At 47.8% G+C, this 23,538-nt stretch overlaps 1 protein-coding gene across 8 annotated transcripts in view; it reads left to right on the forward strand.

The window, feature by feature from the left end:
• Nucleotides 1-1,172: 1,172 nt before the first annotated feature.
• The window catches only part of UBE2L3 (ubiquitin conjugating enzyme E2 L3), a 54,572-nt gene continuing 32,206 nt past the window's right edge, over nucleotides 1,173-23,538 (forward strand). For 2 of the 8 annotated variants that reach the window (XM_078060684.1, XM_078060685.1), the window contains exons 1-3: nucleotides 1,173-1,292; nucleotides 2,108-2,219; nucleotides 18,085-18,180. Coding sequence is in view for 3 of the 8 variants with exons in the window: in XM_036076453.2 (XP_035932346.1) it covers nucleotides 1,266-1,292; nucleotides 18,085-18,180 (123 nt within the window). In the remaining 5 variants the exon portion in view is untranslated. Of the gene's footprint in view, nucleotides 1,293-2,107; nucleotides 2,220-18,084; nucleotides 18,181-23,538 lie in introns of those variants that run through there. The other 6 variants (XM_078060686.1, XM_036076451.2, XM_036076454.2 and 3 more) reach the window with 5 other exon arrangements.

The following is a 23,538-nucleotide window of genomic DNA, read 5'->3' on the forward strand; positions in this document are numbered from 1 at the left end:
TCTCCTCCCAGTCTCTCAGCTGCTCCATCCCATCCTTCAAGTTCCAGAGTTGGCCCTGAAGCCAGCAGGTCAGTTTCTGTTCCTAGCCGGCTGCATGAACTTGGGCAAATCATTGGCCTTCTCTATGCTTCTGTTTCCTGTGAGATGTGTTGTTAATGGTAGCCATCTCATAGAGTGGTTTCAAAGATTAAGGAAAATAAGGCACAGGAGGGGGCAGCTGGCAATAGAGGTTCCAGTGTTAGCTGTTACTTTACTATTTCCTCAGTGAGGCTTCCCTGACTTCCCAATGAAAAGTCGGTCTCCAATGGGTGCCTGGGTGGCTCAGTTGGTTGAGCAACTGCCTTCCGCTCAGGTCATGATCCTGGAATTCCAGGATCGAGTCCCACATGGGGCTCCCTGCTCAGCAGGGAGTCTGCTTCTCCCCCTGACCCTCCCCCCTCTCGTGCTGCTCTCTCTCTCAAATAAATAAATAAAATCTTTTTTTTTTTAAAAAGTAGGTCTCTGGGGCGCCTGGGTGGCTCAGTCGTTAAACTCTGGCTTCGGCTCAGGTCATAATCCCGGGGTACTGGGATCGAGCCACGCATCGGGCTCCCTGCTCCGCGGGAAGCCTGCTTCTCCCTCTCCCACTCCCCCTGCTTGTGTTCCCTCTCTCGCTATATCTCTCTCTGTCAAATAAATAAATAAACTCTTAAAAAAAAAAAAGTAGGTTCCCACAGTCACTTTCCCATCAACTAGGTTTCACCCAGGTTTCTTTTCTTTTCTTTAAGATTTTATTTATTTGACAGAGAGAGAGGGAGAGAGAGAGAAAGAGAATAAGCAGGGGGAACAGCAGAGGGAGAGGGAGAAGCAGGCTCCCTGCGGAGCATGGAGTCCCATGCAGGACTCTACCCCAGGACCCTGGGATCATGACCTGAGCCGAAGGCAGACGCTGTACTGACTGAGCCACCCAGGCGCCCCTCAGTTTCCTTTTCTTCACAGCACTTATCAGTGTCAGAAATAATCTTGGTTATTCAATGATCTTATGCAACCAATATTTATTGTGCACCTACTATGTGCCAAGGACTTTTGTAATTGCCTCCGGATTGGACATCCAGTAAAGGCAGGGTGACTGCCAGTCCCGTTCATCTGTGTTCGCCCAGTACCGTAGTGGCACACAGTAGGCACTTCGCACGTCGCCCGCCCCTCCCCCGCTCCAGGAAGTGCGGGGGTGCAGCCGCCCGGCGGACCGCGATGCATTCTGGGAAAGCAGCAGCACCAGATCCAAGATGGCGGCCAGCAGGAGGCTGATGAAGGTAAAAGCCATTCTCCGGCGCCGGCCGGGCAGGGGGGGGCGGCGTCCCGGCCCGGGGTCCCCGCGGCGGGCCGGGACTCCTCGGGGCGTCGCCGCTCGGTTTCCCGTCCCTGTGTGGCCCCACCGCCCCCCTGCCCGCACGCGGGCTGAGGGAGGTAACGGGGCCGCCTAGGCCGCAGCCTGGGCGGGAGCGCCAGGCCGCGCTGGGAGCTGCCGCTGGCCCCTCCGCCCGGTTCCGGGCGTTCACGTCGCCCTCCGCCCGGAACCGGGCCAGGTCCTCCTCACGGTGGCCGCCTCCCGCACCGGGGGCGGCGTTGATGTGGGGGCCCGGCCGGGAGGTCCCAAACCGGGCGCCCGCGGGGAAGGCCCGAGCGCCGGAGCTCCGGCCGGGAGCCCGCGCCGCGGAGCCGCCCCGCCCTGGGCCGCAGCGCGCCGGCTTTAGAGCTCCGGAGGCCGGGAGGTTGGGAGGCTCGGGCTGGGGAAGGAAGGAGGAGGCCAGGCGACAAAAGTTAGGTCAGTTTGTTGGTGGGTCGTTTGAAATTGCTCTGGGTCCTAGCAAACTGTCGCCTTGTGACTGCAGAGTCACACAGCGGGCAAGTTCCAACTCCAGGAAGGCGTGGGGTCGGCCGCCTTCGCGGCGCTGTTCTTCTTCCCCGTCTCCTTTTCAACCTACCACTTACAATCATCAGGATCTCCTTTCCTTGCGGAAGCAAAAGTGCCATTTTGGGGGATGGGGTGGGGGTTGGCTTCAATCGTTCGAACCCAAACTGGCCAAAGTTTATAAAAATAACTTGGTACTTTGTATCTTGCATGCAGCGGGGTGCCTTCTTGCTAAGTGGCTCCTTTGGTGAGGAATACAGATGCTAAACTGGCTAAGTTCTTTCCCGAATATGTTTGCCGTCCTCCGGAGCCAACCTCGCCAAAATTTGTGAGTCCGCGCCTGGGTAGTGCTGCCGGGTTGCACCGGGCCGGAAATAAAAAAGACACAGGAGCTGATTTCCTGAGAGGAGATAAAGAGCTGGGGTTCCTCTTGGGCTTGGTGGAACTAGACATTGAACTTGGAGTCATAGCCTCTGGGCCCTCCCTCCCTGGGAACGTTTTCTTTCTTTTGTTCACTAAGGGCTGGGGACGGCATTTAACTTCATAAAACTGGATTGGAAGTGGGCACAAAAGAATAGTCAGCAGATTCCAGACTTCTTCTCATCTTTTTTCTGCCGGTGACACCACCATTCACCCACCAGTCATCTAGATGAGAGGACTGTTATTCACTTACTTCCGTACTCTACTTGCAGTCCCCATTAAGACTTGCGGATTTTACTTTAGAGGGAGTTCTTGAGTGTGCTTTCCTTCCTAATCTTACAGCAATTACCAGAATCCGTATCCTCATCTCTCAGATGCCTTTCCAAGTACTACTGTTCTCCTCTGACTCACCTTCTTGGACACCAGAATTCTTTTTCTAAAGCACATATTTAATCTTTTCACTCCTGTTGAAGCCTCTGTGATCTTATTGTCCTCAGCAGTTAATCCTAACTTCTTATTTGGCATGCAAGACCCTTCTTAGGCTGGCTGAAAGTAATCTGTTTAGCCTCACGTCCTACCCCTTATTTTCCCACTACCCTTGCAAATCATAGTAGCTACCTTTTTTTAAAAACTGTTACTTTGTGCAGCCCTGTTCTTCACATTCATATCATGTTTAATCTTCCCTGAAAAGTAGACATTCCCATTTTGTAGGTGGGAAAATGGAATGCTGAGAGATTTTGTTGGGTTGCCCCAGTTTTCCTAGCTTGGGAGAGTGAGCTGTAATCTCACTTCTGTTTGATTCCAGAGCCCCCTGCTCTTACTCAGTTGTTATATGGTCTTCCTTTGCACTTGCTTGGAGAAAGGCTGCCTTCCCCTTGCCTCTCCTCCCTTTCAGGGAAATCCTAGGTTCACTTCCAATGCCAGCTACTCTGTGAGGCCTTTGCCCCCATCCCCCTTCAGAATAAGTTGTTTCCTCCTTTTTGTGACCACAGCACTTTCTTTGTGTTTCTCTTTGAGATTTTGTCCCAATCAGATTTGTGTTAGACTTGCCTTTCCTACTGGGTTCTGAACTCCTCAAGGACAGGAATCTTGACCTAATTCATCCCTGTATGGTATCTCCTAGTCTACCCCATTTGACCTAGTTTGGGGTTCCCCGGCTTCCAGGGGTCTGAGAGGGGAGTTAACTGTGGTTTTCAAAAAAATTGGAGCTTAGAGAAAATATGTAACATTAACTGAATGCTTTTAAGTGCTAGATCATTTACATTAATTCTTTTCAATAACACTTAGAGTTAGTGTATTGTCATCTTTATTTTACAAATGAGAGAATTGTGAGGCTTTGATAGGTTGAGTGCTACCTAAGGTGGAGTAGCAAGCCGACCAGGGTGGGGAGAGATAAGAAGTTAAATCTCCCCAGCTTCAAATCCCAAGGTCCATGCCCCTTTCTTACTCCAAGGATGCTTGGAAGACTATGTAGTTTATTGAGTTGTGGATGGAAATTCTTTCAGTTCAGTAGAGGAATGCTGGTTACATGATGCAGGTCATTGGCTCTGAGAGTCAGGGTTTAAGCTGGTTAGTTTAAAAAACAAACCCAAATTATTGATGCATGTTGATCAATACATGGAGTGGAAATAATAAAAGGCGTTTTCGATGATGAAAGAAATATGTTGAAAAATCAAATGAATTACATCTTTTTTTTTTTAAAGATTTTTTTTTTATTTATTCATTTGAGACAGAGAGCATGAGCAGGGGGAGGTGCAGAGGGAGAGGGAGAAGCAGGCTCTCTGCTGAGCGGGGAGCCGGATGTGGGACTCTTGATCCTAGGACCCTGGGATCATGACCTGAGCCGAAGGCAGAGGCGTAACCATCTGAGCCACCCAGACGCCCCAAATGAATTACATCTTAAAGAACTTCAGATTTCCTCAAAAACTATTATCCAGGACACTCACAGTCAAAGATTTGTTTGTAACAATGGACTGTCTGCAGATAGTATAAGATACATTATTAAAAGTAGAGTGATTTGCATATATTGGGCTGAGAAGTTATTTTAAGCGGGGTATGATCAAGTCTTTAATTTAAAAAGCATTTGCCAGGCGCCTGGGTGGCTCAGTTGGTTTAGCGTCTGCCTTTGGCTCAGGTCGTGGTCCCAGGATCCTGGGAGTCCCACGTTGGGCTCCCTGCTCAGCGGGGAGTCTGCTTCTCCCTCTGCCCCTTCCCCCGCACTCTCTCTCTCTCTCAAAAATAAATAATCTTAAAAAATAAAATAAAAAGCATTTGCCAAAAGGAGTAGCCTTTTTCACATCCCTTTTTAGGAATTACAATGTTAATAAAACATTAAATATATTTTAATTAGCAAGCAGCAAATTCAGCATTGATGGCCACAGTGGGAATGTAACCATTGCTTCTATCAGGAAGGGAAATAGCTACAAAAGTGAAACCTGTAGCTGTGGTTAAGGAAATTGATTGCAGTCTGATCATTTCTTTTCAGCTTCTGAATTGCACACATCTCCCCTAAGGGCCCTCCAGCTGAGTATCTTCCCAGAGGGGCTTTTCTAAGTGAGGAAAGTTGTGGATTTAAGAAGCGGGGGTGACATTTTATTAGTTATTACGGTGTAACTGTTAAGGAATTGAGATTTGTAACAGCCTTTTAATGCTATTTAAATAATGTTCAGTTAGAGGGTGCCTGGGCCACTCATTCGGTGTCCTACTAGTGATTTCGGCTCAGGTCATGATCTCATGGGTCATGGGATCACTCCCCTCTTAGCGGGGAGTTTGCTTGGGATTCTCTCCCTCTGCCCCTCCCCCCACTCATGGTCATGCACACGTGCTCTTTCTCTCAAATAAATTTTTTTTTTTTAAAGATTTTGTTTATTTATTTGACAGAGACACAGCGAGAGAGGGAATATAAGCAGGGGGAGTGGCAGAGGGAGAAGCAGGCTTCCCGCGGAGCAGGGAGCCCGATGCGGGGCTCGATCCCAGGACCCTGGGATCATGACCTGAGCTGAAGGCAGACGCTTAACGACTGAGCCACCCAGGCGCCCCTCAAATAAATCTTGAAAAAAAAAAAATAATGTTCAGTCAGAACTCTGTATTGGTGTACTTTCTCTGTCCATAATTACACATGAATAAGTAGGAGAAGTCATTAAATAACAGTTCTTTCCTTGGAATTCATAGGCAATAAACTGGTTTGCTTTTGAGTACAAGTTTATGGTCTCTGAAGTTGGGTAATTAACACGACAGAGCAGTGAGTGTGTCTGGTAGGTGTATTGTGCATGTCAGACGGTGAGGGGAGTTTTCCAGATGATGCTATGCGAGTATAAATGTCCTGAATCCACTGGGTTTTGGGGAATTCAGAAAAGCATTGTATTTTTTTTTTTTTTATCCTAAATGTAAAATCCCAGTGAGTTGGGACTATTTCAGCCTCCCTTAATGGCACTCATTGTAAATGTTCTCCATTAAAAGAAAATTGGGACAGGCCCTGGAAAAGAGAGTGTACTTAGTTGTTGCAACATTTGCGACCTTCTTAAGGGTCTATATACTAGAACAAAAATACGTGTCTTAGGGTACTTGGACCTATTCTGATTTTGTTACAACTCTATCAAGAGTTTGTCAAATTAGCATTGTATTGTACCAAGTCACTTGGACATATTCTCATTCTATTGAAAAGTACCACTAAATGTTCAAGAGATATTTCTATTTTCTTTGCTGTAACACTAAGGGATTAAATTTAGAGAACCCCAAGATATCTCTCCTGAGCCCAGACTTTGTATCTAACCGCCTTGAGAGTTTCCCTTTGAATGGCATGTAGACCTGTAGTTGTCCAAGCTGATCCTGTGTCCCATGCTTCTCCTGTCTTGCCTTCCTTAATGATCCACTTGTCTACTCAGTCACCCAAGGAAGAACTTGGGGAAACCCACCTCGCCCCCTCTTCCCACATCTAGCCAGCTGCCAGATTCTGCTGAACTAGGCCTTTATCTCTGGTTTCTATGTGTCTTTTCTCAATACGCACTACTGCTTCCTTAGTTGAGGCCATCCATTGTGGTAGGACACCTGCATCGGATTCCTTGGTGGCTTCCTCTTATTCCTCACCAGTCTGTCCTCAGTCCCACATGATTCCTAACCAGCAGTTCATCAAAGAGAAGTGCACATGCTCAGGGCTCAGGCCCTGCTCTCAGAGATTAGAACCAAATTTAAGAGGTCAGGGCTCTGTGTTTAAAAACCCACATACCTTAGCATGTCCTACAAGGTCTGGTCTCGACAGTGTCTTCCCCCACTTGCCCATGGGATCCCCTAAACATGCTTTGCACCCTTGGGTCTCTTAATGGGCATCCCTGCCTCTTCTCTACATCAGGGTAATTTCTTGTCCTTTAAGACTCAGTTCACAGGGCACCTCCTCTTGGCTCTGCACTTGAGGAGCTCAGTGAGGGAGAAAAATGGCATGCATCTAGAACAAAGAAATCCTGGGCTGTCCACTCTATGCTGAATGTATGCCAGCTGAATAATGGAGTACAGGGGAGGGAAAGATCCTCTGACATTGATAAGAAGGTGGAACTTGGTCTGGCCCTTGAAGAATAAGCAAGGGTTTGGGTTGTTGAGGGGAGGGGCCTGGCAGCCAGTGAGGTTAAGTAGCTTTCATCCCTTAAAGTGGATGTGGGCAGTGGCTATGAGAGATGCCCTGGGGATCCCTGGTGACAGTTCACCTACCTCCCAATACGGTTGCCTGCTTCTGACCTTGTGCTGTCCCTTTCTTAGGTTTTAGTTAGGCCAGCCCTGAGGAATTTTCCAGAAGCACTGGGTAAGTGGCCTAGTTTTACCCTAGGTTGGTATATCCAGTGCACCTGGCCCTCCAGAACTGTGAGCCTTCCCTCCCTCCCTCTGCCCTGGCAGGGCTAAGTTCTCCGGCCAGCCACTGGAAGACTTGTCTCTCCATGAAGGGACGTTGCGGAGGGCGATGCTGATGTGTTTAAGGACAGGTGGCAAAGAGATGCCTGGGCCTTTCAGTTGAGGGGGTCAGATGTATCCTCAGCTTCAGGATCCAGGAGAAAGCAGCAGGCTTCTCACGTGTGAGAGCTTTTGTCTCCAGGTTTCCTCTAGCCAGCCTCGTCCTGTCTATCCTTAAGGGCATAGATAAACCTAACCCTCACCCCAGTGAAAAGAGGGGAGGAAAGGGTCTTTCATTCAGGGCAAAGCTATCGAGAGGAAGAATACAGTATACTGAGTAAGAGCTTCTGGAGGGGTGCCTAGGTGGCTCAGTCAGTTAGGCGTCTGTCTGCCTTTGGCTCAGGTCATGATCCCAGGGCTCTGGGGTCGAGCCCCACGCCGGGCTCTCTGCACAGTGGGGAGCCTGCTTCTCCCTCTCCCTCTGCCTGCTCTTCCTCCTGCTTGTGCTCTCCTGCTCTCTCTGTCAAATAAATAAAATCTTAAAAAAAAAAACAAAAAAAAGAGCTGCTGGAGATTGTGTATCCTGGGCCTGCCACATCTTAATTGGAGGAACTTGGGCAAGTTACTTAATCTCTTTGTGTTAGTTTATTTCACCTGTGTGTGCAAGTGAACTAAATTAGTATATATCACATGTTCTGGAGAGTGCTTAGCATATCCTAAGTGAGATACCTGTAGGTTATTATTTATTTGACAGAGAGACACAGCGAGAGAGGGAACACAAGCAGGGGGAGTGGGAGAGGGAGAAGCAGGCTTCCCCGCCAAGCAGGGAGCCCGATGTGGGGCTCGATCCCAGGACCCTGGGATCATGACCTGAGCTGAAAGGCAGACGCTTAACGACTGAGCCACCCAGGCGCCCCTATTATTATTATTATTATCATCATCATCATCATTATTATTATCATCGGCAGTCAGCAAGACATGTCCTCCTGACAGCAGCCTGTCAGGAGGGGAGAGCTCAGTGCTGAAAAGGTGGGTTGGGCCAGGTAGGGGCTGCATGCCTGGACATGATCTCACCATAGGCAGAGCCCATTCTCTTTCCCTTCCCTCTCTCCTGCCTCTTGAAATAACCTGTTCCTTAAGGTTAGCAAGAGGTTTCTTTTTTTTTTTTTTTTAAAGATTTTTATTTATTTATTTGACAGAGCGAGAGAGCACAAGCAGGGGGAACAGTATAGGGAGAGGGAGAAGCAGGCTCCCAGCTGAGCAGGGAGCCTGATGCGGGGCTCGATCCCAGGACCCTGGGATCATGACCTGAGCCGAAGGCAGACGCTTAACCATCTGAGCCACCCAGGCGCCCCTAGCAAGAGGTTTCTTGAGACAGCTGTGTGAATATGTCTTTGTTCAAAGATGTATACTTTTCTCAGCAAAATTGAAAAGCTCTTGAATTCAAAATTTGTCTTCCCAGTATCTTAAAATCTCACCCTTGTATTATTTCTTCCTGTCCTGTGTGTATTATGTGCAGTGCAGTGACTGTCACTGTGTCCAAAGATGAGCCCAGGTGCAATGGAAGGCACCAAAAGGTGCTGAGCTGGGAGGAGGGGGTGGGAATTTGAAGGGAACTCTCTCTCTTTTTTTTTTAAAGAGATTTTATTTATTTATTTGAGAAAGAGAGTGAGAGAGCTCACACATGCGCGCAAGGAGAGGGAGAGAAAGGGAGAGAATCCGACGCTGGGCTGATCCCACAAACCGGAGGTCATGACCTGAGCCAAAACCAAGAGACGGATGCTCAACTGACTGATCCGCCCTGAAGGACACTCTTAAATAAGTAGTTGCAGTCCCAGAAATAACGCTGTTGCTTTTTGTCTTCTCTTTCAGCCCTGAAGCAGAAAGTTAAGGAAGGTTGCTTCTGGTGGCTGTTCCGTTTTTCCTCCTGGCCCTTTGCGTAGTCTGTTTAGAATTCCAGAGCTGCGAGGGGCCCCCTTGACAGACAGGAGGCTGAGGCTTGGGGGCCACCACCCACAGGCTCACAGTGGAGCCGGGCACCCTCACTGCCCAGGCCTCCCTGCCCTCTGTCTTGCTCCTGCTCTTCACATGGCTGCTTCTGGTTTTTAAGGAAGGACATGGTGGAGAGGAGGAGAATTCATTTCAGGTTAGGTGGTGGTTTAGGTTTTGTTCAGTTTTTAACATTTCCAGGTCTGTGTTGATTGTAGTTTTCTGTACTTCATGATCTTGGTCAGATTTTGTTCCCGCTTCTTTACCAACATAGTTCAGCCGAGGAGTGAAATACTGTTTTGACAGCCCCTGGCCCAGCAGGTACATTTGCCAGCAAAGCAATCAGTAATGTCAAATCCAGTGCTCATGGTGGTGCTCTGTCTTTCTGAGAGGGGAGGCGGCCTGACTCTGTCACAGGATTGGAGAATGGGTACAACTCAGAAGTTGAACAGCCTCTGAGTCCCTTCTGACATGGTTAGAATATCTACTTCACACCAGTGTACCTCTTGTTAAGAAAACTCAGCACAGGAGAGCTAACCTTACAGGAGGAGACCTGCCATGTGTTTTCCACACGGGGTTCCCATTCCGGTCACTCGTGCTGGGGCGCTGGACTCTGGAATATGTGACGTAGGTCAAGAATACCAGGTACAACCATGTTCACATGGGGACAGAAACCTATTCCAGGGGCAAGGCCAACATCCAGAAGCTGACTGTGTGTGGAGCTGGCGTCAGAGCCCACTCAGCTGGGACCGGGGCCATGCTCATCCGGAGGTGTGTGGGCAGTGTGTTCCTATAAGCCTGTTCTGAATGTTCTCTTCAGCCATGTCCTCTTAGAATGACCTCTTAAGAAGTGGCCCACCACCCTGGAGCAGTGTGCTATGGTTGAATAACAGGGACCTGAGTTCAGATCTTAACTTCTGCCACGGACTTGTTTCTGTCACATTAGTTGTGATAATAACTAAGTGTAAGATGGTATACTGCTGACCCATGGAAGGGGTGATGTGTTGTTGTGGGTCCCGCCTCCTTTGCTGAGTATTCATTGAAATAAGAGAATCGTGTTTGGGGGGCTCTGAAACCTTATGTTTAGATGTACAGTATTTTGGAATTATTAAAGTCATGATTTAGTGTCATTGCCACCGGTTGCTTTGTGCGAGCTTGGAAAGCACATTGCTGTCAAAATTATTACTTGGCTCCTGTCACACAAAAAAGCAGGAAGTAGTTTTTTCAAATTATTAACGTCCCACCAATTGTGTAGTTGGTACTTGAGAGTGATACTGTACTTAGATTTAAGGCAGGTTTGTGTCACTTTCCTTAGACATCCAGCTTCATCTGCCAGGTTTCATTTTGCCTGGACAAGAGGAGCATAGAAACGTTCCTTGCACAACGTAAACACTTAATGACCAGCTGTGAAGGGTTAGGGCAAATGCTGTATATGTTCACGCTTTTGTCATAAATCTGGGGAAGTGCTATTCCAGAGCAGGCTGAGCCCTCCCAGGATCCTGCTCAGGAAATAGGAGCCCCTCCGCTGCCTGTTTGCAGTGGAAGTCTTCACCACCCTCACCCACTGCTTTGTGTGGCTGAGAGATTCTACTTCTGCCTCCAGTCCTGGCCGTACCCTGTAAAAGGCCTGTGACTTGGGCCTCTCTGAACTTTAGCTTTACCATCTCTAAGAGGAAGCTAAATATGCCTGACCTGCCTGTCTCCAGGGGTGTTGTGAGCTTCTAGTCCTATTCTGTTGTAAACACTGCAGAGTATTGTTGTAACCAACCACCTCTCACGCTTCTCTCTCAGGGTCTTGCTCCTGCTTTTCACACGGCTGCTTTGGGTGCCTATCTCCTGCACTGAAGGCACACACCTATAGCATCTTAATTTCTGGAGACTACCTCCAGAAATAACCGGCTCTTTCCTAGAAGACCACCTGTTCCCTAGCATCACTCCATTTCTATATGGTGTTTTTTATTGTTTTATTTTTCCATTTCTGTTTTTTGTTGGGATTTTGAAGGTGATGATACTAAGCTGTTGCCCTCCAAGGGGGAGTGTGGTGGTGATATATTCTTAGCAACTCCTCTACCTTATATTTCCTTTTCCTTTTTTTTCTTTTTCTTTCTTTCTTTCTTTCTTTCATTGAGAGACAGTTGATCAGGTCATTTCTGGAAAACCTTTGTGCCAACAACTATAAACATATGTCTTTTTTTTTAACATGACAAACTTTTTTTTTTTTTTTTTTTTTAAAGATTTTATTTATCTATTTGAGACAGAGAGAGAGAGCACATGAGATGGGGGAGGGTCAGAGGGAGAAGCAGGCTCCCTGCCGAGCAGGGAGCCCGATGCGGGACTCGATCCAGGGACTCCAGGATCATGACCTGAGCTGAAGGCAGTCGCCCAACCAACTGAGCCACCCAGGCGCCCGACAAACTTTTTTTTTAAAGATTATTTATTTGGGCACCTGGGTGGCTCAGTTGGTTAAGCATCTGCCTTTGGCTCAGGTCATGATCCCAGGGTGCTGGGATTGAGTCCCGCATCAGGCTCTCTGCTCAGTGGAGAGCCTGCTTCTCCCTCTCCCTCTGCTGCTCCCCCTGCTTATGCGCCCCCTGCTTATGTGCGCACACATGCTCTCTCTCTCAAATCTTTTTTATTTGAGAGAGAGCACACGCAAGCGCACAAGCGGGGGGGAGAGGGCAGAGAGCGGAGGGGAGAGCTGAAGGCAGATGCTTAACTGACTGAGCCACCCAGGTGCCCCCATATTCATTTCTAATTTAAGACCCTATGAGTTGTGGTCATAGGCTGTCAACGCCATACCGTGTCTATTCCCTGTTGTGTAGAGTAGGGAATGTATGTCGGTGCTTCGACACTGTCTTGGATTTTAAGAACTATGGTGATACAATTATGGAAGGGAGTGAAACTAACATTAATTGAGTATCTATCAAGGGTGCTAAGTGTTAAGCACTGTATAAAGTTTCTTGTAATTCTCAGTAGAGCCCTGTGAAGTTGGTTTCCTATTTTTCAGGTGAGACTACTGGAAGACTTGGAGCTTCAGGTGGTATGAAGGGTGGGGTGGGGGTTTAAGCCCAGGCCTGTCTGGCTCCAGAGGGCTCTGCTCTTTCTAGTCCAGTGACAGTTTGACAGCTGTTGAAGCAACTGCATGTCAAATCAAAACATGTTCCTCTGTATAATATATAAAAGTAGTGTTGAAGAGAACGGTTGGGGATTGCAAAATACTGATTTTTTTGTCTATAGGAATCTTCAGAACAGAGAACAGTAAAATAAGCAATGTAAATCATAGTAAGCGTTCATTTTTTTAAAAAAAGTTCAGAAAGATTTCCAGGTTTCTGTTACCACAGACTTGTTGCAGTAAAAAGGATTCCTTACATTGCTTCTGTGTGCCTGGCTCAGTGGGAGGTGTTAGCTCTTTTAGGAGCTTATTTCTAGTCATGGAAATGACAGTGAATTAATTAGGGCCTCAGTGTCTTCCTTTGTAAAAGACCAGATTGGATGAGCATGGTGGTTTTTTTTTTTTTAAGATTTTATTTATTTATTTGAGAGAGAGAGAGTGAGAGAGAGAGATCACAAGCAGGGGAGAAGGGTAGAGGGAGAAGCCGACTCCCTGCTGAGCAAGGAGCCTGATGCGGGACTCTTCCAGGACCCTGGGATCATGACCTGAGCCAAAGGCAGACACTTAACCAACAGAGCCATCCAGGCGCCCCGTGCATGGTGGTTCTTTTTTTTTTTAATGTTTTATTTATTTATTCATGAGAGTCAGAGAGAAGCAGAGGCAGAGGCGGAACTCGATCCCAGGACCCTGGGGTCATGACCTGAGCCGAAGGCAGACGCTTAACCATCTGAGCCATCCAGGCGCCTGTGCATGTTGGTTCTTAAGCAGGGGTGCGCCTCACTGTTACTGTGGGATCCCCCGGCACAGGTGCCCAGCCTTGCTCTGGAGATTCTGATTCTGCAGGTCTAGAATGAGGCCTAGGCACGATTCAGGCTTTCTCCCTCCACCCTCCCTCTTTGCCCCTCCTCTCCGCATATGAGTGTTGAATAACTCCCCTGGGGCCTTTGGGTGCACTCTCTGATTGAGAGTCCCCCAACATTAGTTAACACTCCAGCCAAATTTGGCTCCCAGCTGCTTCCCAAACACACCCGGTGATTTCTTCCTTCCACGGCCCTGCATACATTTCTAACACAGGGACACACCTGTTCTCTTCTCTGCAGTGGTTTGGTTTTTCCCCATCCTTCAAGGCCTGTCTGACAGCCTCTCTTCCATGAACCAATTACCCTCTGCTGTTGCTTGCTGGGCCTCCCTTGCTCCAGGTTCCTAGAATAGGGTTCTCTGCTCTTCTAACCTCATCTCAACAGCCAATAAGATGGCGCTCAGCTTTACTTTCTGTGGTTCCTTTAGGGGTACAGTGTGCTCTTTTCCACTCAACAAATATGAAATTACAGGATGCTATCGAATATGCTTTTATATTTATTTTTTTTTAATTTTATTTATTTGAGAGAGAGTGAGAGAGCACAAGAGGGGGTAGGGTCATAGGGAGAAGCAGACTCCGTGCTGAGCAGGGAGCGTGATGCAGGACTCGATCCCGGGACTCCGGGATCATGACCTGAGCCGAAGGCAGTTGCTTAACCAACTGAGCCACCCAGGCGCCCTCGAATATGCTTTTTTTAAACTGTATAAGCACCCCTACCTTGTGACTTGCTGTCCATAGCGTTGATTTGACATCTGAAGCAGCTCTGGCTTTCACAGCTGATTTTTCCTCTGTACACCTGTCTGGATTTCTTAAAGAGGACCATGGTCACAAGCTAGTTACGAATTACTGGCTCCTGAAGGGTTCTCAGGTCCTGTGTGAGGGTTGTCTGGGGAGATTTTGAATGGTTGCCTTTCCAGGACCCATCGTAGATCTCCAAAAAAAAAAAAAAAAGACCTTGTTAAATACTTTTCCCTAACTCAGAGGCATACATCATAGTTGTGTGACAGAGAGCCCACTGTGTATAGCTGTCTCCTGCTGTCCTCTCAAGGATGAGCTGAAGCTTCCATGCAGGAGTAGTCCACCCCTGCTGGGGTCAGGGCTGTCTCCTGTTAGTCCCTCGGGGCTGTTAGGCAGTGATCTGTTTCTGGAGCTTGCTGCACTCTGGCCTGGCATGGGCATCGGGCTCTCTGGGCAGGAGTCTAGGCAGTGGGCTTTTCCCCTTTTGAAGAGCTGGGCAGCGCACCCACGCTCTTCTGGGTTCCCTCAATACACTGAGATCCACCTCTGGGTTCAGAAATAGACCTCATTTTGAGAAGCATTGTTGTCTTTCTCCTTCACCACTTGCCCTGGCTGGGAAGTCTGCTCTCCTCTGCCGGGAGAAGGAATGAGCTAGTTGGCTGGTTCTGCTTTCCCTTGTGCTCTTCTTTTGGTTTGTCAGTATGGCGCTATCAGCCTGGAGCAGCTGACCCAGGACAGCTTCTTGCAGAACTGAAACAAACCTTTGTGGGCATATTTTGTAAGCTCCTGTCATTCTTAGAAGCTTTGGTCTTCCTGATTCTGTTCTAGAGCTGGGCCACTCTCAGTTTTCCTTTGTCAGGTCCCTTTTTTTCCCCTCATTTGTAATAATATCCTTTTGAATTTAAACTCTGAATTTACATTGGTTTCTTTAAATTCCTTCTCCAGTTCTTCCTTCTCAGGATCATTCTCAGTTATAGGGGTGCCCTTTTGCTTGCGGATTTGTCAAGCCTCTAAAGTCATCTTGCCTTTTTGAGTCTCAGACCTTCATATTGATCTGTCTTTTCTCTGAATGACTTGAATCCATCTTCAAGTTGTTCTTGGTGGAGGTGTGATCGGCATTTGGGGCCTAACAGTTCTTGACTGGAGGACCTCCTGTGCAATGCAGGACTTTTAGCATCCTGGCCACTGATGGTGTCAGGGGTTCTCAGCAGCTGGGGCTCTAGAGGATATTGGGATATCAGGGTGGGGTGGTGTCAAAATGCTTGGCATGTAATGGGCAGGGCTCGGGATGCTCAAGTGCGGAGTCCTGCCTGGATGCCGGCACCACCCCGTTGAGAAAAGGCTCTCCTAGGGCTGCCCAGCATTCCCTGGAGATTATAGGGCTTGCTTGCTTGCTTGTTTGTCTTGGTTTCTCTCACTTCTGCCTTATAATCACTTCTTCCTTGTTGGTTAGAATTATGCAAAGGAGGTTGCCTCTTCCGCTCTTTGGTGAGCTTAACTTGACAGCAAGGTAAACTGAGAGTTTATCTGATAACCAGAAATTGATAACTGAGCTTTGGAGTCCTTGAGTCTCCCAGTTCTGCCAACATTAGTGTCACCCTTCCTCTCTGGCAGGGGGTAGGAGGGATGGCATCCTCTCCCTCAGTACGGTTTTTATCTTTGTGCATGTATCTTTCTCTCTCTCTCTCTTTTTTTTAAGTAGGCTCCCTGCCCAGTGTGGGGCTTGAATTCGTGACCCTGAGATTGAGTCGAGTACCGACTGAGCCAGCTGGGGGCCCCAATGTTCATATATCTCTTGATATCAGAGCACCAGTAGGTGCCCTCTCTGCACCCCTGCCCACAGTGCCCACTCCTTCCTCCCTTTTTCTTGAGCAAGGTGCAGGTTTTCACTGCCATCTTACAGTTGAGTCTCATCTTGCCATATTTTTGTAATTCTTTTGAAATTTACCTTCTTGGGTTTATTACTGATACTTCCTATTGTTAGTATGTGGATTTCTGAAGCCATAGAGTATATGTACAGATTATTTTACAACAAATTTCCTTCCATGAAAATTGAATATAATCTCATTGGTTGTCCAGTTTCAAAGTTCTATCTGGAATTGTTTTCCTGCCTATATTTGGTTTAAAACATTTCTGATAGCTTGGTAGGATTTGTCTCTAGCTGGGAATCTTACTCTAGTATCTTGCACCAGGGACCAGAAAATCAAATACATGGAGAGCCTTTCCCATCCCAGAGCCTTTTTTTCCTCCCCAGTCCCCAGCTTCCTGTCCCTTCACTATCCTGATAATTAAGCAAGTGTTTGAGCATGACTGGGAGCTCCTGGGGCTTTTAGATCCCTGCCCTCAAGCTTGCCCTCATGGAACTTATATGCTGTTTGGGGAGTGGGACGGAGTGGTAGAGTGAGATTTATTTATTCCCCCTCCTGAAGGCTTCATTGTCCCCAGGGGAGCATTTCTGATGAGTCCTGATCATTAGCAGGAGGACCAGATGGCAGTTGGCAGGTTGAGTGGTCTCTCAGGTTCCATACTGTCCTTCCTGCAGGCTCAGGAAGAGGGGCTGGACCACGCCTTCCCCACTGCAGGGGCCACAACCACTGCAACTAGCTTCCTTATGGAAGCTGAGCGTTGCTTAGAAATGGAGCTCTTCTCTCAGTGGCAGTGGCTCTCTCTTCTCATTGCGTAGCTTGTTAAAAATCCACATTTCAGACTCCACCTCACAGTTGCTGGACCAGAATTTCCAGGGCTGGGGCCTAAGCCCAGATGGTTGTGGTGAGCAGCTAGGCTTGACAAGCAGCAGCACCCTGTGGGAAGAAACTTGGTCGGGTGTGTCGCCTGCCATGAAGCACCAGCATGTCCCAACTGTCTATTCTGCGTGTTCATTTGAGACACTGTTCTTCTCAGCCTGCTCTATGCCGGGCACACACACATCCTCCAACTTAGAACCTGTAACGCTGGCTCGTTCCTACTTCCTCTGGAATTGTTTCCCCAGGGGACCTTGTGAACTGTTGCCTGTGTGATGGGAATGTGGGGTGCAAAGGGTCTTTTGGGCTTGATGGAGAGGCTGGTTCAGAGCCTCTGTGCCATTGTGAGCCACACCACACAAGGAGGGGCTTCTCAGTTGCAAAAGGGTGCATGGGCTAGACCAACAAGGAGGAAGCCAGGGCCATTGAGGAAGCTGTCCTGCCTGCTCAGCTGGGTGGTGCTCTAGGGATGTAGAAGAAGGTACCCAAGAGATGCAGAGGAGGCTTGTGTACCAAGGACAAGAGGCCAGGTTGGGACATTGGAGGGATTGTGTCACTGCAGGGGTCTGAGAATGGAGGAATTTTGGGAATGTGAGCAGGCTGGCCCACGTTGGGTCTTGGGTCATAATGCCTGCTGGGTGTTGACTGGAGTTGTTGGAAAAGCAGTGGTGCACAGTTGAAAAACAAGTGACAGACAATTGTAGACTAAAGACCTCTCAGGCAGGGCCCTGAAGTGGTTAGTCCCTGTGGTCATGCTTTCTGGACGAAATGGCATTTGCTGCATGGACAGTTTGTATAATAATCCCTCGTTTGCAAAGGGTTCTGTTGCATACAACAGGGTTTCCCCTTCGTTGTGTTCAGCTCTGGGTCTTAACTATTGTTTTGAAGCCGAGGAAACGGAGGGCCAGTGAAAGGCTCCTGTCCCCCTCCCCATCCCAGACTGGATAGTTGTTCTCTTTGCCGAGTGTCCATGCTGAGTCGGAGATCTGAAATCACACTTAGGCACTGGGTAGAAAACCTGGTGGGTATGTGTTTGCTCCTAGTCCTCGGCATCTGACTCATAGCTTAATAAATCTTGGTTGGAAGGAGTCAGGTCTGTAGCACCTTTCTTGCACCCCTGCTGCGTGGCTGCCCTGTGCAGGGGTCCGAGGGTGTTCAAGCAGAGGTCTGGTGACCAGCCCCAAGAGGAGGCGATATGTCTGCAGAAGGAGGTTATCTATCCCACTAAGTTCTGTGGGGTCACTGACGTGGGGGCCTGTCTAGGTCTGGGGCATGGGTTTGAGGGGACCACTGTGGCTCCAGGCCTCTTAACCAGACCGGGCGCAGACTAGTCCACACTCTGAAATTTGGTCATCAGTGGTGTTGGCACTCGGTTTAATTTGAGGGAGTCAGGAGGGATCTTAATGTGTGGTGCTTTCCCGTGTTTGACACCCCTTTATGCTTTGTTAATCAACAGGAGCTTGAAGAAATCCGCAAATGTGGAATGAAAAACTTCCGTAACATCCAGGTTGATGAAGCTAATTTATTGACTTGGCAAGGGCTTATTGTTCCTGTGAGTATTGAACACTTCCACTTCTTACCAGATTATTCTTCAAGGTGATGTGTGTGTTGGGCTTACCTCTCCGCTCCCAAGTAGGCTCTTAGGTGAGGCAGCCAACAGACGCACAGAAGCGGGCTGTCACTCTAGGATATAATGAGGCAGGGACCTTAGCCTCAGGTGCGTGAGTAGAATCCCGTCTTTGCACTGGTTTTGTAACATTCTGGGGGCCCCCCGCCCCCCGAGCTTTCCATGTCTGTGGTTATTGCCAGGGGAAATATGTTTTTGCGCTCCTGGCTTCCCTGGCTTCTCTGTGCCTGGCCCCGTTTGTCCAGACGGGGCTGCCTTCTCTGACCTCTCTTGGGAGATGGCGGCTGTTCCCATCTAGATCTTTTCTTTGCTTCCCTGCCTGGTTTTGCATCTGTGTGTCTAACCCTCTGGACACTTGCATTCCAGGCTTTATTCCTGGTACCCTCCAATATGTGCCTTCCATTGGTTTCAAATCCCTTTGCCTAATGGCCTACCTGGTCCCCTCACCCATTGTCTTGTTTGGGGCTTCTGCCTCTACTTTCTGACCCCCACAGCTCCTTCTCCCTCTGCCTCACAGACGTCTGCCTTCATATGGTCTCAGGCTTGCTCCTAACAATGGCCTTCCTGTCCTCTTGATTTAGTGTCTGCTCTTTCTCCATCCTTTCATCTCCTCCCCCCTTGAGAGCCTCGTCCTGTACTAACTCCAGTTTGCAATCCCAGTTTCTCCCACCCTCCTGGAACCACCTCACACTGAGCACGTGGGCTCCCCTCTGTTCTCACGCCTCAGGCTCAGCAGCCCTAGAGCCTGCTTGCCTCTCGAGCCTTTGGAGCCTGTGCAGCGCCCGGTTCTGTGACCTTGTGCCACTCACTGCTGTCCTGCTGCTGCTTCCTCTGAGCTCTTAGACATGGACTTTGTTTAGTCCCCTGCCTTTCTCTCGTGCTGTTTCTTGGGGCCCCTGCTTCTTCCAGCATCATAGATGACTAGATTATTGCTGTACATGAAGGAGTCCTGTCCTTGCCTCTATTTCTGCCCTCTCCCCAGAACCACACCATCTGTCCATGAGGTGGCCTCACTTGGACGCCGTGTGCCTTCCAGTCTCCCCAGCTCCCGACCAGGACTTCATCTCGAGTGCTCCCTTCCTTCCTGTTTTTCTGTCTCCACTGCCTCCTCTTTTCATCCCCACTTTCCCCATGAGCCTCAGGCCCTTTTCCTGTGCCTGTCCCTGCCCTACATTGTTGTGCAGAATCTTTCCTTATGGGCAGATTGGCTACTTTAACCAAAGGAGAACACAGAACATGCTTACTGTAGATGTTTTCTTCTCAGTGCCGGTTTTAAAGGTCCTTGTAACTTGAACAGCAGCTATTGGATTCATGCTTTATTTTCCTGATCATTTGAATAACGAAGGAAAGATACGCTTTTGTAGTGTTTCAGTACACACTCAGAAATTTTAAATGTGGGAGCATCCAGTCTGGTTTTGAGGGTGAGTCCTTGAGATTTCTCCAGGCTTGGAGATGGTGGGACTCAGGGCACAGTGTGTAGATGGTAGAGGAGCCCCTGGCTAGGAAGGTTTAGCCAGTGACCCCAGGGCTTACCTACTGTAGGGAATTGTTAGGTGCCAAGTGGAAGGATGGCCAGGACCATCTGACCTGTCCCTTTTCTAATTGAGATTTTTGTATCCTACTGATAAAAGAAGAGTTAATCCATGGATCTTTTGAAAAATGATAAGAATGAGTGGGACGACTGGGGTGCCTGGGTGGCTCAGTCATTGGGTGTCTGCCTTCGGCTCAGGTCATGATCCCAGGGTACTGGGATCGAGCCCCGCATCGGGCTGCCTGCTCTGCGGGATGCCTGCTTCTCCCTCTCCCACTCCCCCTGCTTGTGTTCCCTCTCTCGCTGTCTCTCTCTGTCAAATAAATAGATAAAATCTTAAAAAAAAAAAAAGAATGAGTGGGACGGTTTTGAGCATTCAGATTTGGGCAGTCTACCCTGTGATCTCAGTGGCCTGAGAGTGCAGGCCGGCTCCAAGGGTAGGTGGATGTCATCAGGCTCTGCCCAGAGTATGCCCCAAGGCCTCCCTTTGGTGTCCTGTTGGTGGAGGCTGTGGAATGGGCTATGGTTTCATAAGTCCAAGGTGGAGACTGTTTGGTAGAATGCAGCATGCTTGGGTTGAGGGTCCACCCAGCTGGGGTGAAAGCAGGGCCTGAGAGTAAAGGCATGGTAGTTCAGACGCATGCCTTGACTACCTGGTACTGGTCCTCAGGGAGCAGCTTAGTAAAGACGACCTAGCTGTAGCTCAGAGAAGGGGCAGACCCAGACCCCCCAGAGAGGGAAGATGGGAGTGAACCAGATGTGTTGCTTCCTCGAGACATTTCACTGTTACCATGGCACTTCAGGCTTATTCCCTTTAAACGTTTGTTTTTATATAATTTTTTTTTCATTTGAAATTCAGAGGTGATAGCTAAGGGAGAAAATGATCTCGTAATCCTATCATGAAGAAATTAAGTAAGTTTTTGGGCACCTGCCCTGCAGGAACTGGAGGCATGGTGGTGAGCCTTCTCGAATTTCTTTTTCTTTCTTTTTTTTTTTTTTTTTTAAATTTTTTTTTTTTTAAAGATTTTATTTATTTATTTGACAGAGAGATAGACAGAAGAGCACAAGCAGAGGGAATGGCAGAGGGAGAGGGAGAAGCAGGCTCTGCACTGAGCAGGGAACCCGATGCGGGACTCGATCCCAGGAACCTGAGATCATGACCTGAGCCGAAGGCAGACGCTTAACCATCTGAGCCACCCAGGCGCCCTTTTTCTTTCTTTTTTTAAATTTTATTTATTTATTTGACAGAGAGAGACACAGCGAGAGAGGGAACACAAGCAGGGGGAGTGCGAGAGGGAGAAGCAAGCTTCCTGCTGAGCAGGGAGCCCGATGCGGGGCTCGATCCCAGGATCCTGGGATCACGACCTGAGCCGAAGGCAGATGCCCAACCAACTGAGCCACCCAGGCACCCCAGCCTTCTCGAATTTCTTACCCAATGAACATGTTCACTCTTAACCATTAGCATATTCCTCCTAGTCTTTTTACTGTAATTTTTAATGGACCATTTGATAGTTTCATAATTATTACATATTTTCATCATTTAGTCATTTGCCTTGAAACTCTTTGTGAACGTAACTTTTGATAACTGTACAATATCCCATAGTATTTGTTATCATTTATTCAGTCATTCCTTAATTTTGGATTGTTTTTCCATTTTTAAGATAATTTATCCATGGACATCTGTATGTGAAAATCTTAGTGAGCATCTTTATTTTAGGTTTGATTTTTTTTTTTTTTAAGATTTTATTTATTTGACAGAGAGAGAGAGAGAGACAGCGTGAGAGGGAACACAAGCAGGGGGAGTGGGAGAGGGAGAAGCAGGCTTCCGGCCAAGCAGGGAGCCCGATGCGGGGCTCGATCCCAGGACCCTGGGATCATGACCTGAGCCGAAGGCAGTCGCTTAACCAACTGAGCCACCCAGGCGCCCCTAAGATTTTAGTTTTTTAAAGTAACCTTCATACCCAACATGGGGCTCAAACTCACAACCCTGAGATCAAGAGTCGCACACTCTGCTGACTGAGCCAGCCAGGCGCCCGTATTTTATGTTTGATCTTAAGATAACTGTAGTCTGACCAGGAGGAAGAGGATTATATTATATATATCTGTAAGCCTATGTATTGTCAAATTATTTCCCAGAAAGGTTGTGCCAGTTTATACTCTTAAGGGCACTGTCTTAACCAGTGCCTGAGCATGTCCTTGTCCGTCATGGAGGTTGCTGGGTGTTATTAAAGGGGGTTCTGAATGGCAGTACTTCAGCTCCCAGGCTGTGGGGTCCGATTGCCCCAGGTGAGAACCCTAGCCCTGCCCCTGACTGGTTTGGGGATCTCTAGCAAGTTAAGCAGTTTGTCCCAGTATCCTCACCATCTAAAAGGAGTACTCATCTTTCTGGTTGTTGTCAAAGTTCAGTAAGTGCATGTATGTGAATGCTTGGTCTCACTCTTATTATTAAAGGCTTTGTGGGGCTTGCTGCAAAACTGTTTGGCAGTATGTAGCAAAGAGCCGATGAAACAAGCATGCAGAAAGAAATCATTGTTGCCAGCGTGGTAGGTGCAAAGGTACTCGATTGAATTTGTGTCTTAGTCCCATTCAGGCTGTTATAGAACAAGATACCAGATACTCGTTAGTTTATAACAACAGAAATTTATTTCTCACAGTTCTGGGAGCTGGAAGTCAGAGATCAGAGTGCCAGTCTGGGGAGGGCACCTTGTTCTTGGTCACACACTTCCCCTGTATCCTCCATGTGGCGGAAGGAGCAAGTTAGCTCTCTGGGGCCTGTTATAAAGCACTAATCCCATTCATGAGGGCTCTTCCCTAATGATCTAATCCGCTTCCCAAAGGCCCCACCTCTTAACACCCATCACCGTAGGCATTAAGTTTTCAATGTATGACTTTTGGGGCTACACAAACATTCACACCATAGTAATGTGCATTTCTAATTTTGTTACTGTAGTTGAAGGTTTTATATTAATTTATTGACTGTTTATATTTCCATAATCTATCAGAGTTTTAGTATGCTGCTTTGTTGAGTTGTAGGAATTCTGTATATTAGTCCTTTGTGTCTAGGAAAAATATTTTTCAGCTTACTGTTTTCTTTCTTTTGTTTATTCAAGAATTCTTTTTTTTTTTTTAAGATTTTTTTATTTATTTGGCAGAGAGTGAGACAGCGAGAGAAGGAACACAAGAAGGGGGAGTGGGAGAGGGAGAAGCAGGCTTCCTGGGGAGCAGGGAGCCCGATGCGGGGCTCAATCCCAGGACCCTGGGATCATGACCTGAGCCTAAGGCAGACGCTTAACGACTGAGCCACCCAGGTGCCCCTATTCAAGAATTCTTAACTTGAAAGTATCTCTTAAAATTTAAAAATTTTTTTGCTTCATTAATTTTTTTTATTGTGGTAAAATACACTTAACATAAAGTTTGCCATTTGTAAGTATACAATTCAGTGACATTAATTATGTTCAGAATGTGCAACCACCACTGTCTGTTTCCAAAATTTTTCATCACTCAGAGAAACTCTGTGTCCATTCAATAATAACACCCTACTCCCCGTGGCCCCCCAACCCCTGGGAACCTCTAATCTACTGTCTTTATGAATTTACCTTTTGTAGATATTTCATATAAATCATACAGTATTTGTCCTTTTGATCTGGCTTATTTCACTTAGCATAATTTTTTCAGGGTCATCTACATGGTACCACGAACCAGAACATCATTCCTTTTTTATGGATGAATAATGTTCCACTTTGTTTTTATAC

The sequence above is a fragment of the Halichoerus grypus genome, chromosome 13 (genome assembly GCF_964656455.1).
Source record: "Halichoerus grypus chromosome 13, mHalGry1.hap1.1, whole genome shotgun sequence".
Taxonomy (NCBI): domain Eukaryota; kingdom Metazoa; phylum Chordata; class Mammalia; order Carnivora; family Phocidae; genus Halichoerus; species Halichoerus grypus.